The sequence below is a fragment of the Stegodyphus dumicola genome, chromosome 1 (assembly GCF_044657685.1).
Source record: "Stegodyphus dumicola isolate Sdum_Otavi_A_Nest chromosome 1, ASM4465768v1".
Taxonomy (NCBI): domain Eukaryota; kingdom Metazoa; phylum Arthropoda; class Arachnida; order Araneae; family Eresidae; genus Stegodyphus; species Stegodyphus dumicola.
The window spans coordinates 131,251,128-131,271,808 of record NC_140768.1 but is presented as its reverse complement, the minus strand read 5'-3'; the positions used below and the strand labels follow the sequence as shown (position 1 = coordinate 131,271,808).

At 30.9% G+C, this 20,681-nt stretch overlaps 1 protein-coding gene across 4 annotated transcripts in view; it reads left to right on the top strand.

The window, feature by feature from the left end:
• Positions 1–20,681, top strand: part of LOC118194710 (uncharacterized) — a 146,007-nt gene that overhangs the window by 81,932 nt on the left and 43,394 nt on the right. For 3 of the 4 annotated variants that reach the window (XM_085820658.1, XM_085820662.1, XM_085820649.1), the window contains exons 17-23: positions 645–833; positions 1,221–1,345; positions 3,279–3,356; positions 3,452–3,604; positions 11,876–11,972; positions 14,233–14,493; positions 14,786–14,962. In XM_085820658.1, coding sequence (XP_085676784.1) covers positions 645–833; positions 1,221–1,345; positions 3,279–3,356; positions 3,452–3,604; positions 11,876–11,972; positions 14,233–14,493; positions 14,786–14,962 — 1,080 coding nt within the window. The remainder of the gene's footprint in view (positions 1–644; positions 834–1,220; positions 1,346–3,278; positions 3,357–3,451; positions 3,605–11,875; positions 11,973–14,232; positions 14,494–14,785; positions 14,963–20,681) is intronic. The other variant, XM_085820654.1, reaches the window with a different exon arrangement.

Genomic DNA, 20,681 nt, shown 5'->3' with positions numbered 1-20,681 from the left:
AAAAGTTGCAAATGTTCATAAAAATTATTAATTGAGAATATTATAAATTAAAAAAGTTATTGTTTTTAAATTGCTCAGTTTGTTTAATCAGCAGGTAGATTTAAGATCTGTTAAAGATCTTATGGTTCCTGAAATGGCAGTATGTTAACAGGTATCTAAATGCAAAGACACATGGAAAATAATTTGATGGATTTTTTATTACAACACATTGCTTGTAATTAACTCTGTTTATTAATCAATAGCAGACTGGTTAAATTTAAAAAAGTAAATTAAAGACCTAATGGTTTGCCAAATGTATGTGAGAGAACATGGGAGATAAAAATCTTTTGTTTCATTCACTGGTGTAAAAATATTTTGTTTTATTCACTGGTGTAATTGCAAATGCTGCTTCTGGATTCTTTCTAGAATTATCTTATCCATCATATTAGTCATGACAAGATTTTGGGTGTTACATGAAAATAATGCAGCTCTTCCATAGTGTTAAAAAAACTAGTGGAAAATTTCAAAACTATAATTTTGGCATTTTTTATTAAAAACTAAATATTATATTTCCAAAACTTTCTATAATTGTAGTTTATCAACATAATGCTTCAAAAATGTATTGAATAACTTTATGCTAATGTATCTTTTTTCCTTTGTTTCAGTCCAAAGATTTAACTATCGAAGAATATGCATCTCGTGTGTCATACCTTGATAGAGAAAATAAGCAGCTTTCTAAAGAAGTTGAAAACTTAAATCAGGTAGCTGCTAAAGTTCGTGAGTTAGAGCGGGAAAATAAAGATTTAAGTCAACAGACTGCTGTTGATAAAAAGTCCTTAGAGGCCTTAAGACAAGTATGCTATTAAATATATTAAAATACCTTTGTATTATTAAGTGATATTTAATAGCCATAAATCACCTTTAGTGGTTTTAAAGGATTTGTAAAAAATTTTGGTTATTAAAATTATAAGGTTATGTTTGAAAAAAATCTCTCTCTTTTTTTTTTTTTCCCCCTAGCTTTTTTTATGTAACATGACCTTAAATATATGTGTTTTGTCTAAAAATTAGTTGTTGTGTGAGTTTATGGTAGTGTGTATTAAGCATTGTGTCAAATTAGTTTTTGAAGTTATATATGAATATTTTAACTAATAATATGCAAATAAAGATCATATATGTACTTAAAATGAGATTAATAAATGTTAGCATTGAATTTCAATAAAGATCATGATTTATCAATTTAGGATTTAGTGTCTGAAAAGATTGCCAACCAAAGACTGACCAGCGAAATTTATAAAGTCAAATCTAAAATTGAAAACTGTGAATCTCCTCAAGAACTTTACTCCTGTGATAATAGTTCCCAACAAAAGTAAGGTTTTAGAGCGAATATTCTGTCTGTGTGAGAGTTATATTTTCAGTATTTTCTTTTACGTCTGAGATGTAACTAATGTGAGGATATCATTATATACTTTTTTATCTTTGCTGTGAACATATGTATTGGACAATTGCTATTGTGCATTATAGCCACATGATTAAGTGGCATCTTAATTTAGTAATCTGGGAAGAAATTTTTTCATTATTTTGTGACATCTGTTCATAGTATATGAGAAATAAACCATAATTTCTGTATTAAAAATACTATATTATTTGTGTTTTTAAAGATAAAATAAATACTTAGAAGAATCTTAATATCCACCAGGTGTTGCAACCTTTTTTGGATACTGCAAAAAATTAACTAAAAATTTTGAAATTATGGGTTATGGATTGGCATTGCTAAATTTATTGATTTCTCCTTAAATTTGTGATACAGTTTTTTTAAAATACATATTTATTATAGCAGCTTTCTAATCAAACAAAAATGTTATTATTATTTATTTTTGGTTTATTTTTTATGTATTTTTCAAGTGCTCCTTCTGTGTTTATGTTTTATAATTCATTTTTATATATTGTTCTTTATTTTCGAAACTAAAGTGGGTCACTTGAAATTATGAAATGTGTCATTCAGTGATCTGCAGTTCATAAGTTGTCTAGGTCTGTTATACACTAATCAAAGATTCAGAATGTTAGTTTTATAACTTTCGAACATTTTTTTATTTAAAAATATTTCTAAGTCATTAGGATTATTTTGAAGTAGGAGACATGCAGTGCCTTTGCTGGGATTTTAAACTCATGACCTTCTGTTTGCTAACCAGCTGTTCTCGATCGACTACAAAGGCACATGATAAGGAGGGAGAAAAACCTTACATTCTTCCTCACTTTAAGGGGGACTTAGGAGGAGGGGACCCAGTCACCAAAATCCTGGTGGCAACTAATTATAAGCCATATTTTTTTTTTTAGTTCGGGTGCCACTTGTAAAGTCATAGATACATAGAAATGTACTGCAGTGCCGGGTTCAAACTCACCCGGGTTCAAACTCTGGACCTTCTGATTGCTAGCTAGATGTATTTTCCAGTGAAACCATGAAGACATGCTTAAAGAAGGAGAAAAATCTTATAAGTTAGCTATATAGAGTTTACAGTTCATAAAGCTCACAAAAAGCATAGCAGGTCTGTTGGCTTCCTTTCAGTTATGGTGCATAAATATTTTCATTATTACAATCCTTCAATTAATTATTTGCTCCAGCAGCATTTATCACATTTTACATTTAATTTACTAATTGATCACACATTTTACTTATTGCATTCCTATATGTTTTGTATTATATTATTGGATTGTACAGATTTATATTTAATATAATAATGTTTATAGCTTGTGAGAAAATATTCTTAGACAACATAATGTTTTGCATTTGCAGTTTTATCCAATGAACCTAAACCAAATTCTTATCAACAAGCAACTTTGTTACCTAATATAAAAATATCATATCTACTACCATACCTGCATACTGCATAGTTGTATAACTTTAAACTATTCAGTATTGTAATCGCATAACTATTAATGATTCAGTTCTTGTAACTTTCAAACCATTATTATAATTTTCAAACCATTATGAAGATAAGAGATTTTTATTGTGTAAAAGTTATCTTGTTTTATCATTCCATTTAGATGCATTTTATTAATAGTTATATTTTGTCATTTTAAATGTTGACACCTTATGCATACATCTTGAGCTCTAAATGGTTTTAGTAAAGAGAGGCTGTAACTTAATCTTAAAAACTCATTTTCAGTAATGCAACACAGACTGGATAAACTTAATTTCAATTGAGAAATGAAGATCTCTCTAGTATAAGCCATATTTAATGTTTAGGATGTTTTTATAATATTTGCTATAGCTTGCTGAGTAAATATTATTTCTCATGTAGTGAGCTAAAGGCAGCTGATAAATTTTTATGTGATAAAGAACAGAAGATTGAAGAATTGATTATATTTCCTAAATACAGGTAAATGATATAAGTGACTGAATTACTTCCTATTTTTCTTTTCATAATGAAAAATTTCTTCAAAGCATTTAATTATATTGTTTTAATTTTTATAGCTTAGACAATAACAGCACTTCAGATTTTCAAAAAACTTCTCTTGGGAAGCAGTTGGATCTCATTTTGCAAAAATCTCCTGAGGCTTCCCCTAATTTAAATCAAAAGCGGATGGATAATTCTTCAGAAAATGAAGAGAAATGTGTATCTAATGTGTAAGTTTATTTGCATTTATTCAGAGTTCAAATGTGTATAATACATGTACACAGCTCAAGGGGGAAGGAAAAAAAAAAAAAAAAAGACAGCTCTATATCTCCCGTTCTACTGGGCCGATTCACAAAATTCAAATTGCGTTCTTTATGGCTCAAAAGCGCAACTTAGGATATATATTAGATTTATATATAACACTATTCTAACATAGGTATTTTGACACAAAATCGGACTTTTTCTGAAATAACATACCATTTCTTTTACATATTTCGATTCTACGACTCAAATTATGCCTAGATACTAAATTTTGTAAAATTTGGTGCAAAATTTATGGAGAAATTCAACAGTTTATCTTGGCGCTTTTTTTTTTCAGTTGCGCCAAGATTGATTCATTTGCCGAAATTCTTAATGTATGGCAACCTATTTTCCTTTTCCTTGAGCAGAAAAAAAGTTACAATCGTTCCTTTTTTCAAATAATGCTCTTCATATTATATTTTTAATTATAATTGTTATTACCTTAAGTAATTTTTTTCGAACATTTTAATTGTTTAAGTTGCACGGTTTCTTTCGAATAACTATTTTAAAAATTTCTTTTTACCCATTCGAACTGCATAGTTTAAATAAAAGGTGCATCATTTATTTTTTTTTTTTTTTCAAATAGTTTTCTTTATACTATTCTTTTAGTCATACTTACTATTTTAGGTAATTTTTAAATTTTTACTTTTATTTTAATTGTTAGTGTTGCATTGTCTCCTCAGATAATTATTTTAAAATTTTCTATTTATTCATTCAAACTGAGCATTTTAAATATATTTATTAATATAAATTTTCCAGAATTTGATTTTATTTATTTGAATTGCTGAATTGCGGTTCTTTCAGAATACTTTGTGTCGCAGACGATGGTGCATCTGAAAACTGAATATATTAAAAGAGAAAATACATTAACCCCTTAACGCATTTGCCCGTGTCTCACACGGGCGAAAGTTTCCGGCAAATTTGCACATGCCCGTGTCTCACATGGGCGCCCTTGTATCTCGCGTTATTTTATTTCTAATGCTTGTCTGAGATCCGTTCCAGTAAAAATAAATAGGCTAGATCATAATTAAACTTATTTGACATAGATGGCACCACTATTCAGCATTTTTCTTGTGTAAACCACGTGGCGCATTTTGATGATTAGCTATAAGTTTGCTAGGAATTCTTTGCTATAAAGTAGTCGTTTGGTGTGGAAAAGGTAATATATCCATTTTTATTACGTAAATATAATAAAAGTAAGCAGTTAACTGCAAATTATATTACTAAGTGATTTTGTAATTTAAAAAAAGTTATCTGAAAATGAGCGACTCTGACGATGACAATTTTGAATATGCCAATTTATCAGACAGTTTAAGCGATGAGAGTGATGATTTCTTGAGTGATGGAAGTGAATCGGAAGATAATGACAACGAGATTTTGGATATAGCAAGGAATTGGTATCAAATTAGTATAAATCAACCAAACGTTGCACCACCGAGATTTCGATTTGAAGCTAACCCTGGCTGTTGTTTTACTCTGACGGATTACGATGATGCTTTGTCATACTTTGAATTATTTTTTGATAACTCTCTCATGGACATAATTCTAACTGAAACAAACAGATATGCATTTCAACATCCAGGATCATCACAGAACCTATGGTCACCAATTACTATGGAAGAATTATACATATTTTTAGCCATAACTATACTACAAGGTATAATTAGAAAGCCTGAGATAAGGATGTATTGGTCAAAAGTTGAAATTTTTCAATCACCTATTTTTCCGAAGCTCCTTAGCTTTCGTCGCTATTCTGAGATAAAAAGATATCTTCACTTCTCTAACAATGAAACTTACGATGCTGAGATTCACCCCCATCCCAAGCTCAATAAGATATGGCCTGTATTTGACCATATAAATAAAAAGTGTTCTTCTCTATATACACCGGAAAGAGATATCACGATAGACGAAAGTCTACTACTGTACAAAGGGCGAATGAAATGAAATATATACCACTGAAACGAGCTCTTTTCGGAATAAAGATGTACCTTCTTTGTGAATCAAAAACCGGTTACTTATATTCATCCATTATATATACCGGAAAAGGAACGAATCTGAGCGATGCATATCGAGAAATGCCGGTATCAACTCAAGTAGTGTTGTCACTGATTGAACCGTTATTAGATAAAGGGTACTGTTTGACGACTGACAACTTTTATACTTCTCCACAATTAGCGGATTTCCTGGTAAAACGTCAAACAGATACCTACAGGACTCTGAAAAGTACCAGAAAAGAAGTTCCATCTGAAATTAGAAATAAAAAATTGAAAAAGGGAGATGTTATAGCGTTTCAGAGAGGAAAAGTAATGGCGATGAAGTGGAAAGACAAAAAAGATGTCTGCTTTCAACAATCCATAACACACATCAGGAAAATACAAGTAAAACAGCCAATGATGGCACTCAAATAAAGAAACCGAAAGTTGTAATTGATTACAACGATACAATGGGAGGCGTTGATCGGCTTGATCAGCATCTCCACGATTACCCAACAACAAGAAAACGAGGAAAAAGGTACTATAAGAAAATATTTTTCCATCTTGTGGATATATCCGTATGGAATTCATTTGTACTATATCAAAAAAAACGGAGGAAAACGGGACCATTTGGAATTCCGTAAAATGCTTGTGGAAAAATTAATTGAAAAATACCATTCAAAAGTGTTACCCAAAAGAACAGGTCGGCCTGGTTACCAACCTGGGCCTCTGAGACTAACTGAAAGGCACTTTCCCGAATTTGTACCACCTACAGAAAAGAAAGCGGCCCCTTTGTAGAAATTGCGCCGTTTGTTGCAGTAAAAGAGATGAGAGGGGTAAAAAGATAAGGAAAGAAACAAGATACTATTGTAGGAACTGTAATGTTGGACTTTGCGCAGTACCATGCTTCATGGTATATCATACCAAACTGAATTTTTAGTCAATTTTATGTTTGCAAGTATGAAAATTTGATTTAATTTGATTTTAATAACTTGAAATTCAAAATAAACATGTAATCAAATCGTTTTCACTTTGTTTGTATAATATATAAATATATTTTTAAATTAGCCTATACTTGTACCCCTGTATGTTGTCTTTTCTAATACAAAGGAGCATAACAAAAGACAACTTTAAGTGAAATTATTCCAAAATTAAAAATAAGATTTTTTAATTAAATTTTTAGTTAAAAATTACTTTTATTTGTCGATCATGTCTTAAAATGCACTAGAGAATATGATTATGCAAGAAAAAAAATAGGTGATTTTTTTTGACCGAAAATTAGAAATTAATGTGTGCCTTAAGGGGTTACACAGTTCACATGCCTTTCAATGTTCCGTTCAGAAAAGATATATAAATGAGAAAGCTGTATAACCGACATTTTAACTTAGGATGACTTGCATTCACTGCTTTAAACAGTTTTATCATTGTGCCCATTGCTTTACACAATTTTATCCTACATTTGGTTTCTTAAAATGTTATTCATATTTTAGTCAAATATTTTATTTTTGAAATCGCAAGAATCAAATATCCTAAGATTAAAAAGTTTTAAATTTAAAAAAATACAAATTTGAAATTTTACGCAAAAAAAATTTTTTTTTCATGCATTCTGCTTCATTCTTGCTCTTTTCCTTTAGGCATTTTGAAAGTATATTAAAAAGCATCCAACTTTTCGAAACATGCAGCCCACCCGTTCGTGGGATTCAAACCTCGGACCGAACCACCAGTGTTCAGCGACTTTACCGCTCGGCCGCTGTTTCATCAGGAGGAAAAAAAAAACGTCTTTAGATGACATCCACATACATTACTGGATAAACTCCTGAATCTTCAAATAATTCGACTGAGAAATCATGGGATTCTCCGTTTATGATACGATATGATGTTCTATAACGTAAATTTATACAACCATATATAGTCTAAAACCAGTCGCTTTTCACTTTAATCTGCAATGATATCGTTTTTGTCTTTTCTGTTAACACAAGCTCAATTGATGGTGTTTGCTGGTGTACACGTCCAAGTGTTTTCTCTTTGAACACCTAAATTCTTTGAAGTATCCTGAAAGTATCTTCAAAAGCGTCCAACTTTCTGAAACATCTTGGTATGCCTGACAGCCAAATTTCCCTGCAAATTTTTGCTTACTTTTTCCCCTAATTTTCTTATTTCCTTCTACAGTTATTTTCAGTGCTCACACAAGAAAACTAAGATTTTTCGATTGCTAGATTTCCATAAATTTTGCATTCTTGTCAATTTTTTTAAAATATCAATTACATGAATTGCGTTTCAGCTTTTCATTTTTAGTAATTTTAAATATAAATAAAGTTTAAAGCGAAGTCCAAAGGATAAATATTTTAATTAAAAGATTTTTTGCTAAATGACAAAGAAATAAAACAGTCCAGCATTGTTTAATCTGTACCACAGAGTGACCCGGCTCTTATATCGCCTGAAACGAACTAAATCATATTAAAGACCATGTTTTTTTTATACAATCTAAAATGCGAGAGAAAAATTAGCTTCTTAAAACATTCTTTCTAAAAGGAATAATATAAAAATTTATATTTATATATATATTTTTTAAAGCTAGGACTTGAACCAAACTGTCAAACTTTTAAAGCTTAATTTATATGGTGGTTATAATTAAAGTTCCACTTTGAAATGGTCATAAAAGGAAAACTACCAGACTAAATGCTATCAAAGTTGGGAATCATGTAAAGGAGGTTATATGAATTTATTTTCCGTGGGAAAAAAAGATTTCAAAAACTCACCACCAGGGAAAAAATGGCACTGTGTGCAATATTGTTAAATGAAATAAGACATGAAAACATCGGTTTAAAATGTGTTTAATTGTTTCCGAAACGTGTTACAAAGCATGTTCAGTGTAGCAGCCAGCATTTTCCGAAAGTAAGTTAAATCCTGTTATTGCATTCTCAACATCTCTTAGCATATCGGGAGGAATGTTACGGACATGTCGGTGTATCACATTTTCTATTTCTGCCAAATTGTTTAGATTATCACCATAAACAGTGCTTTTGAGATAACCTAATAGCCAAAAGTCACGGAGGTTGAGGTCTGGTAGGAAGCCTATAAGACGTTCATTCGGGAAATGTTGCCTAAGTAACTGTGCGACACATGTGAGGTGGCCCTGCATAAAAATCGTAGTATCTAAAATGCCATGTTACTGCAGTTCATGTATCACGAAACATTTTAACATTGACTCTAAGTGAGCTGCAATCACAGTGGTCCAGCTGTCGACTGCTCTTTAGATAAAAATGGTTCAGTTATGAAACTAGCTGTCATTCCACGTCAAACGGTGTGGAATGACTGCTATGCAATGGAACTAGGTAGGTAACATGAGGGATTTCTTTGGCCCAAATCAATTAAAAGCGTTTTGAATCAGTATCTTCATATTTTAGGGCCGAATTCAGGCTTCAAAAATTACAAATTAGCGATCTGTAAGAAAACGATTTCCAGATTGTACGCACTTGTGCGAGTGATTTGTGATCTCACATTTTCTAATCGCTAATTCGTGGTTTTCAGGGACAAATTTCTCCCTTACACGGATGGCGCACTTGACAAATGTACTTAGGATAATGGACCAAAACTGAAAAAATTTCTCCTTCCTCCGAAAATAAAATATTGAAACTTCGACCTTGAATTTATTTTATTATCGAAATATTCAATTTGACTTATCTTCTAATCCTAGTTCTGACAACAATTCTGTCAAAAATTCCGGAGTACTGAAGCTAAAGTAAAAGGTTTAGTATATATTCACCATATGTTAATAAAAATAGATTATAGAATTTACACTGATGCAACTTTTTGTCTGAATGCACAGCAAATAATGGAAGAGAAGGCTTGTAGAGATCTGTTTTTGACATGCCTCTAAAAGTAGATGTCATACTCCTTTTGTCTCTTAAATGTAAAAAAACTTTCCTTTGAGAGGCAACTTTAGTTTTTGGAAAAGAAAAAAAAAATCACGAGAAGTCAAATTTGAACATGCAGGGCGATTAAGTACACATACTTATTTTCAGAACACAAGCGGTTCTCCGATTGGTTACTGAATTGTGAAAAGAGGCATTCTCATGCAATACAAAACATTTAGAACATGTTTTCTGACTGAATAGCACAAGATTAAAAGTCATCTGCTTGATTCACAGCCATTTACAAGTCACCTACTCAGGCAATTGCAGAATCGTTTTGATCCTGAGCTTGTAAGACAAACCTAATATCATTGGATTTAAGCACTTCTTTAATCTTCTGAGAACATTCCTTCTTTAGCTCATATTCCAAGAATATTAAGTGAACACAATTATTTAAAAAAAAAATAAAGCAATGCAAATAAAACACTGTTCAGCATGAAAATCCTCCCTACCAAACTAATGTGTTATTTCAATAATTTCTACCTATGTAACCCTTACACTGACCTGTAAATTGTTGTATCACATAGCAAAATCTAGAGAACATCAACATGTTTTGATTGATTGCAAAGCTGGTATGAGCATGTACATATGCAATATATAAGATTTTATAGCATACTGGGGTACAACGTTGCTAAGGTCAATAATTTTGTCTAAGTTTAGGGATATTGTGCATAATCTGACAATACAGCAATCATGTAGTCACTTCTGGTATTCTTGATACCTGATGTTTCTAGAAATCACCAGATGTACGAAACGGTTATATAAGCAGCTAGCAGGTCATTGGAGGATCAGTATTGGATATATGAGCAAAGTGCAAAGAACTAGCAAATAGCGAAAGTGTTGTAGTAATGCTGTTATTTTCACTGTTTGTAAACAATGCCATTGCAATTCTGTGTGAACAAACTGAACAGTTTCTGTTATAAATGTGGCGAAGTGACACCGAAATCTCAACGAAAGACTTTGAGCCCACTTGTAAGAAAAGTCTGTGAAGTTATATTTTGAGTGCAAGTTGGTGATCAAAACAAAACTTGGGCTTCCAAACTTTGCTACCAGCTTGGCCAAGAACCTGAACAGGATGGTTATGGCATTCTCACAAGCCTATAAAGTTTGGAGTGCCAATTGTTTGGTGGGAACTTCAGAACCGTATTGATGCTTGCTACTTTTGCATAATCCCGAGTTTTCTTACTGAAAGCAAACATAAAATTGTACAGCCTAATATCTCCTGCTTCTAGCATATGTGCCCCTAAGCCTCCAGAAAAAATACGAAATCTACTCGAAATCCGAAGAGATGACTTTTAACCAAAAGGTGCTCTAAGTTTTCAAGAAAAAGATGATTACAAATGTAATAGCAGTAACCATTTTATATCTCAGGAAGTGCTTTGTGGTCTTATTTGTGATTTGGATCTTCCCAAAACAGAGGCACAGCTGGATCTAGTTTACAGCAGTGGAATCTATTTAAAAAGGTGTGAAAATTTCCATATTTTGGAACGGTCAGTCTATGCTGGCGGTATTTTTCTTAATAACAATGACTTAGTGTACTGTCGTGATATCCCGGGTTTAATGAATGAACTTGGCTTTTCTTATAAACCTATGAAGTGGTGATTGTTAATTGACTCTGTGAAGACAAGCCTAATGGCACTTATTGTTTAATGGAAATGAACAACCATCTTCCTGTGGATCATGCTGTAAATAGGAAAGAAACGTACGAGAGCATGCGCATACTTCAAAGCATAAAATATGAAGATCATAAATGGAATATTTGTGCCTAAAGGTTGCACTACTTACAGGACTGCAGAGTGGCTATACAAAACATTATTGTTTCTTATGTGAATGGGACAGCAGAGTCAGAAACCAATATTATGTCATTAAAGAATGGCCGTTACGTTAAAACATGGTGCACAGTCTGAAAAATGTCATCAGTGAACCATTAGTAGAGCAGCAGAAAATTTATTTACCTCCTCTGCACATAAAAATAGAGAAGGAAATGCTTTTCTTTATTTGAGATGGATATTTGCATGCATAAGTGAGGCAAAGCTAAGTATAGTTTGTGTTTCTCATATTTTATATTCTTCCTCCCTTCTCTAAAAACATATGGGTGATAGGTAAAATTCAAACTCGTATTTGAATTCAGCACTTTTACAGTAGGCACAAGAAAACCCAAAAAAAATATCAGGGAAGTATAAAAAATTTAAAAATGCAGAATGGTGTAATCAGAAAATATTAAATCTTGAAAAGTATAAATAAATGACTAAAAAGTTGTATACATTTTTTTTGGTCATTTATGATCTAAGTAATGCAATTTTTTTCCTTATAGATTAGATTCTTCTAATGAAAAAGAAGAATTAGGTCTTTTAACCTTAAGAGAGGAATTACAGGAATTGAAAGCTGATGTTTTGGAACTGGAAAAAAGAGTATGTCTTTCTTTCTATTTATTAAATGAGTTCAGTTTACTTGTCCCGTTTAAAATTGATAAAACTAAGAAAAAAAGCTTGCTCTAATTGTTCTGTATGCAAGAAGTTACTCAGTTTTTAAAAGTAAAATTACTTTTTGCATATTTTTTAATTTTTGCTTTTTAAATTGGGCATAAAAGTGTCTGTCTGTAGGAATATAATATCTGAATGTGTTCCTTCTGAGAACAAAACTCTATATAGCCTTATTATTAAAATAATTAAAATGTTGAATTACAATTCTGCTGTGTTAGCCTGGAAAGAACATTCTCATTGCAGTTAATATCTCAGTGTCATAGGTAGGGAAGAAAGTATAATTTGAGAGAAAATAGTATTTTATATTTACGTTGTATCTAGAAAGGAATTGATATTGGTACTTTGTGATTATCTGCATCCCCCCTCCAAAAAAGGTGCCAACCCTTGTGACTATTTTTTACCAAGCTAAAATGCAAAAGACTACAGCCATTTTCAAAAATGGTGGTATACCAAGAATTACATAAAACAGCAACCAGTGAACAAAATTAAAAATGCAAGAAACATCTGTAATAAAACACTCACCTTTATTGGTACTTATATGACCATGCCAACTAGGAAAAATTAGCTACCATTGAACCATGAAAGTTGTACAATGTATTTAGGCCCTCAGGTTTCACTAGAAACTCTGTTAAAAACATTATAAACTTCATGCTAATGGTTGTTCCATTCTGTTGCTGTTTGTGGGGTCATGTCAACCTGTTTTTCCTGTGCAGCAAATGTTAATTCTGTCAACCAGGTGTAAATGAACCAGAGTTCAGTCACAAATTCTACATCCCTTGAACTCACTTCCCCCCCCCCCAATAGAAGAAAAATACAGTAATAACAGTTAACTTATATCCTTATTTAACAAAAATAAAAGACGGGTCTTGTCCAGAATCAATCAAGGCTATGTTAAAAAAAAACACAGATGTTATGATTGTATTGTGACATCACGCTTTTACGTAATTGGCTCTAAATCACAGTGCTTGGCAACAGTGTTATGGTGGATGAGATAACAGATAGGTACTCTGCCTTTTTTTTTTTTTTTTTTTATTGTTCTCCCCCATGTACACAGCAATCTGCTTTACCTTGGAGGGGAAAACCATAGAACTGCAGAAACTGCATATCATGTACAACCTGGCATTGCACATGCTGTCATTTTCTTTGTGTATATAGTAATCTGTTTTTGCATAAAAGGAAATTACAGAATAGTGCAGTTCAGCTCTCTGCATGTGCTGTTGTTTCTCCATGTAAACAGTGATTTATTTTAGCTTAAAAAACATGAGAGAATTCCAAAGCTTCAACTTACAAATTTGGCAAAGTGCAGCTTCATGGAATGCAAATTTTTGCATTCTCTACTATTGAGGAAAAAAATGCCATATTTTTGAAGAAATGCAGTGCTTTCCTTTTCATCAGCTGACAAACTCTGCACTTGCACTGGTCATAAATAACCAGTATTTGTCTGCTATACTCATGTAGATGCCTGGGCTGCCACATAAATACATTTTGGTGACATAGTGTGTAGCCTTGTGAATACTTTTCAGGGGATGTGGATGATCAGAAAGAACCCTGAATTTAAAAAATAAAATACAGATTATTATATATTTTTTTTAAAATTAAAATTTTTGTACAAAGTACACTACATGTGTTTCAGTACAATGTCATCTTACTGAAATTACATCATTTGTATTTGTTTTTATATTTTACTTCCATAATTAAAGGTATGTTGTTTAATGCAAATAACCCAGTATGATGTTTAATATAAGTACATTGACTCAGTATTATCTTTCATGGTCAAGTTTAGTAAAAGATATTTAATTTTTGATTTTATTTTGAATAGAGTACCAGGCATCATATATCAGGTGATGCTTTTAGTTTCAGAGAGAGATGGGAGTTCGGCTTATTTCCAAACAAAAAATATATTTCCATATTGTAATAAATATTAGAGGGATATACTTTTTTAAGGAGAGTTATCAGTTTAGGATTTGTTATGTTAAGGTATGTTCACTGCATGTGTATGAGTAAAACATTGTTGGTACATTTTTGTCTAGCATTTTTATCAGCATATTGTTTAATTAAAAGTGTTGAACCTGTTACTGTGGATATTTTCAAATACTTTTGAATAATTTAATTTTGCTCATGTAATGAAAAAAGTTATGATTGTTGTTAAAAGAACATTGTTATATTTTTATTACATTTTTTTTAACAGAAATCATTTATTGAAGAAGAAAACTATAATTTAAATAATCAGATATCAAATTTGAAGGATCAAAATAATAACTTAAGATCTCAGTTGGATTCAATGGAGCAGCACCTTGCTTCTGTAGTATCTCAGAATAATTCTCTGCAATCAAAATTAGCCAAACTTGAAGTAGAAATTACTGTTGTATCTTCTCAGAACAAGACACTTGCATCTCAGAATTCAGCATTTCAAACACAAGTTTCAAATCTTGAAGAACAAGTGAAAAAGGTACGCTGTTGATTATTGAAACCTCCATTAGAATATAATTTTGTATGCCCATCATAGGTAGCATGTTTACTTGATTTTGTCATTAAGTTTTCTGTTTAGTTAACTATAAAAATATGCAAGTATTTTCCTGTATGTGAGGGAACAGATTGTAGCCATATCAGATTTTATTACTCACAAAGAATCTTACTGTTATCAAAATAAGTCTAATATTTGTTTAACTAGTTTGAATTGTGTATGTTTTCAAATAACCTTTTTAACTGTTTTGCATTTTGTATGTTTGTTATCTTTTAAGGCAAATCAGCAGTATGCAGAATTAGACAACAGAAACAGGTGCATGGCAGCTGATCACGAATCTCTTCAACACCTGCATGAGCAGTTAACCAATGACTATGAATCTCTGGCAAAAATCCATAGTTCTCTTAAATCCCATCACAAGAATCTAAGAGGAGAATATAATGATTTAAAGGTGGTACGCATATTTTTTATACTGGGTTACTCTTTTTCTCCTTCTTATATGTCTTGGCTTTGGTATTTCCATATTGTATGCATGAAAGGAATAATGTATTTTTGATATTAGTGACTTAACTTCGAATGAATCTCATAGTAGTGAAAGCCTATTATATATTAAAACCCATTAATACACTGTTACTAAATTGCCATATTAATATTAAAACATTAAATCTGTAATTTATGTGCTGTTACGTATGATAGATGCCAGTGAAATGTTTTGTTAGAAATATTTCAGAAAATACAGATTCTGTGCTTTTTACATAGTGTAAACTTCGAACTTTGAGAACAGAAACTCAGAAATTCAACTCAAAGCTGACATGCTAAAAGTTATTGAAAGCAACACTGAATTGACACATACTGAACTCAACTGAGTGCCAATCAGTTATTCATGTATTTATATAAAATTGCAATAGAAGGGTAGCTTAATAGAGTTAATCTAGGAAATTCCAAATCTAGAAGGGTTAATCTAGGAAATTCTAAATATCATTACTTGCTTCATTATCAGTTAGTTACTGAAAATATTCCTGCACTTTAGAAAGTATTTTTCATTACTCTAAAATATCATACTCTATTGGGAAATTTCCCTCATGCTGTGGACTAGGTCCTTTGTTTGCTGTGTCTATCAGTGATATGATGGATGTGAACTCTGAATACTGTTGGTTTGACCCATTTTCTAATCCTGGCAAATAAGCCTGCTGTAAGAGTTTTTCAAGGATTTCCTTAAGCATAGTATAAATGCAAACCAGATTTCCTTTGAAAATTCTCACAAAAACATCTTTTTCTGAGGCAGATAACCATCATTGCTTTGAGTTAATCAATTAACCAACCAACTAACCTTTATGTGTCTCATTTACAGATTATTTCAGCAATCTTAGATCAGGATCTTCAGTTTGGTTTCTTTTTAAGTAATTTTCTGATAAAGATGATAGTAATTTTCCTAATCATTAAAAGGTCACATGCAGTTATGGAACAGTACTAATTTTTTCATTGCAGTGGCTAGTATTATGTCAATTTTCAAGTGTTATTTTGGTTTTCCTTTTGTTGTAAATTGCTGTTGAAAGAGGTAATTGATGGGAAGATTGAGGAATTGAGTGATTGAATTGAAATTGATGTGATGAATTGAGGAAGATGCTGCCAATTTACAGAGTTTTATTTAATTACTGAACAAACAGAATATTTTATTTTTAAGATCATCTTTATAATAATTATATCTTCTTTGCTGCAGTTTGAATTTTTAACTGTGTTTGCTTGTGTGCATCTTGCATTTATCTGTATCACGTTATTGTTTCTTGTCATTTTTTTTATTTTCTTTATTTTTATTTCTGAGTTTATGGACAATATTCTTTTAAGTGATTTCCCTTTCTTGTGTTAAACTGCCTATTCTGTGTTCTTACTACTTTAAATAATAGAATTGATAAAAATCCACATTTTCTTATCACCTAGTTCTTAATTGTGGAGAGAGTTTCCATTATGTATTCAAAACCATAGCTATAGCAGAATTAGTATTTATCTCAGAATCATTCCACATTAGTTTCTTCGTCACACAAATACAAATTTAAAAAACACACACACACACACAAAAAAAAAAAAAAAAAAAAATAATAATAATAATAATAATAATTTGGGGGGCTATATTGATGCTCACAGAACTTGTCTCAGAATCTTTATATTTCTAAGGTAATGCATTTCTAGCATTTCTTGAAAGTCAAGAAGCTATGTTAAGTGAGTTATATTATTATTTTTACTTATTTCTTTATTCTTGTTTGAGGGTTTCACTAGCCTATTACTTAACTTCATCATCATCATCTTGAATAGATATTCAGAGAATTTTCTTCAAACTGCATTGCAGCAGAATGCTAATTACAAAAGGTTTTACAATTTTTTTTTTTTGGGGGGAGGGGGAGGGATTTGTTTCTTCCTTTGATAATCACTTTCACATTATTTATTCTTCATTGATACTTTCTTCTCTGTCTCTTAGATTTCTGTTCAGGAACTATAATCTTCTTATTCATTGTAGAATGTTTTGTTTCTTCTACTTTAGAAATTTATTTCATCTTTGAAGTAAGTGGAAGTTATTGATTTAATATTAGCTGCAGTAACTGTAGTTTCTTTAGTCTTACTCACAACTGTAAATTAGTATTTGATTGCCTCCTCTATTCTCATTTCAGTCATGGTAAGAACAATAAAGTTATTTTCTGATATAGCTGCAACAATAGATTTTAAATTAATGCTAAGAGACATTCAGAATCATAAGTTGCTTAAGCAACTTAAAATGATTATGGACAGCATTTCATTTTCATTTCAGTTGGTGTTTACATATTAGTGTCTGCTTCTGACACTAATTATTTTCTAAGGATTTGTGAATAATCTTCTGAGTGAAGAAGTTCATAGTTAACAGAAACTTAACTGCTATCAAAACTTTAAATACTGTACAGTTATATATGTTATGAAGTAAAGTTACTACATACTATATAGTTGGTCTCTATATATATACAGTTAGTATATAGTACATATATAGTTGGTCTCTCTATATATACAATTAGTATATAGTACATATATAGTTGGTCTCTCTCTATATACAGTTAGTATATATTATGAAATAAGTTTACTATATATATGTCATGATAAAAGCAAAGGAAAGGACGGAACACTGTAGATGCTTGATTAGATCCATATTGAAGAAGAATTTTGATTGCGTAGTATTTAAAGAACTTGGCAGTTGAGGCAGTTTTAATTCCATTTTTATTTCCAATTGATATTTGTGGCCACAATCACTTTGGCACTCTAGTTATGCCTATTCAAGAACATTACATTTTTGATATAATTGAGAAGGAAAGCAAGCCACCGAAATTACAGCTTAGCAGAGTAGAGGGCAAAAGCTGAAGTGCGTAGTTATGCAAGATGGAAGCACACGAAGAGAAAAGTTTTGGTTTACAATTCAGTGATTGGTTGTCAAGAGGCATCTGGTATTAACGGTTACGTAAGATCGCATGATTAATCTGAATGACGCAATGCAGATAAGTTATTACGATTTTAGAATAGAGAGGAAGAATTAATGTTTATAGTTATAATTCTGATTCATACATTTTTATCTTACATATTCCCCCCTTCAAAAAGAAAAAGGCGTAGCGACAGAGAAGCCTTTTTAAAAGAGTTAAAACACTAGCAAATTAAAAAAATATATATATATAAATAAATTATAAAATTTTGATCCTGTAAAGTATTATTTATAAATATCAATTTTTTTAAAATAAATTCTTAATTTTTAGAGTCCTATTGAATTTTTCAACATTTCTTTTTGTTTGAGAGTTCACATAATCATAATTCTTCAGGGAAGGTTCTTGTTATCGCAGAATATCACAAAATAAACTTTTACATAATCATTACTTATAATTTAATGTAATGCACATAAATATTTATAATACTTATTTCTATAATGATAAATTATAATTTAACATGATAAATAATAGGATTAAGATCTTCAGAATTTATGGTTTCACCGTTATCATCTTTCATTTACAATTCCTGATTTTACCAAACTGGAAGTCTCGCAATACTTCTAAACAAACATATCCATCAATAGGGCTGTCCTCTTGAGCTAACCAGCGTGTTCTCTGCACTGGTGGCCCAGGGTGCCTAGGCAGTTACTTGAAAAGGCCTCCGTTCCTCGCATTAAGGTAACTGGCTTTTGAGAACTGCACTAATACATTCCATAATAAAAAATATAATAATAATAATAATATAAAAAATTTACATGCATTCATAAAATGAGAGCCTCCAGCATTATCTTGCATGAAGAGGGTAAAAAGAACAACTGTACAGAGGTAATTACAGGCCTCTGTTGAAGGAACCAGTACACCCTCATCATACTATACTTAACACACAATAACCCCTAAATTTTAACATGCATTTACCATAATTTCATATTACATATTTGTAATAATTTCACTTATTTTTTACACCTTTATTTTTAGAATAATTATAAAATTCGTATTCAAAATTTTCAACAAAATTTCAAAAACATAAAAACTTATCTTAATATCCTTCCCTATGAATAATTTCGTTACTTAATTTGCTTAATTTTTCGTTAGCTTAAACTTATTTATTTATTCTTGTTTGAGGGTTTCACTAGCTTATTACTTAACTTCATCATCATCATCTTGAATAGATATTCAGAGAATTTTCTTCAAACTGCATTGCAGCAGAATGCTAATTACAAAAGGTTTTACAATTTTTTTTTTTTTGGGGGAGGGGGAGGGATTTGTTTCTTCCTTTGATAATCACTTTCACATTATTTATTCTTCATTGATACTTTCTTCTCTGTCTCTTAGATTTCTGTTCAGGAACTATAATCTTCTTATTCATTGTAGAATGTTTTGTTTCTTCTACTTTAGAAATTTATTTCATCTTTGAAGTAAGTGGAAGTTATTGATTTAATATTAGCTGCAGTAACTGTAGTTTCTTTAGTCTTACTCACAACTGTAAATTAGTATTTGATTGCCTCCTCTATTCTCATTTCAGTCATGGTAAGAACAATAAAGTTATTTTCTGATATAGCTGCAACAATAGATTTTAAATTAATGCTAAGAGACATTCAGAATCATAAGTTGCTTAAGCAACTTAAAATGATTATGGACAGCATTTCATTTTCATTTCAGTTGGTGTTTACATATTAGTGTCTGCTTCTGACACTAATTATTTTCTAAGGATTTGTGAATAATCTTCTGAGTGAAGAAGTTCATAGTTAACAGAAACTTAACTGCTATCAAAACTTTAAATACTGTACAGTTATATATGTTATGAAGTAAAGTTACTACATACTATATAGTTGGTCTCTATATATATACAGTTAGTATATAGTACATATATAGTTGGTCTCTCTATATATACAATTAGTATATAGTACATATATAGTTGGTCTCTCTCTATATACAGTTAGTATATATTATGAAATAAGTTTACTATATATATGTCATGATAAAAGCAAAGGAAAGGACGGAACACTGTAGATGCTTGATTAGATCCATATTGAAGAAGAATTTTGATTGCGTAGTATTTAAAGAACTTGGCAGTCGAGGCAGTTTTAATTCCATTTTTATTTCCAATTGATATTTGTGGCCACAATCACTTTGGCACTCTAGTTATGCCTATTCAAGAACATTACATTTTTGATATAATTGAGAAGGAAAGCAAGCCACCGAAATTACAGCTTAGCAGAGTAGAGGGCAAAAGCTGAAGTGCGTAGTTATGCAAGATGGAAGCACGCGAAGAGAAAAGTTTTGGTTTACAATTCAGTGATTGGTTGTCAAGAGGCATCTGGTATTAACGGTTACGTAAGATCGCATGATTAATCTGAATGACACAATGCAGATAAGTTATTACGATTTTAGAATAGAGAGGAAGAATTAATGTTTATAGTTATAATTCTGATTCATACATTTTTATCTTACATATTCCCCCCTTCAAAAAGAAAAAGGCGTAGCGACAGAGAAGCCTTTTTAAAAGAGTTAAAACACTAGCAAATTAAAAAAATATATATATATAAATAAATTATAAAATTTTGATCCTGTAAAGTATTATTTATAAATATCAATTTTTTTAAAATAAATTCTTAATTTTTGAGTCCTATTGAATTTTTCAACATTTCTTTTTGTTTGAGAGTTCACATAATCATAATT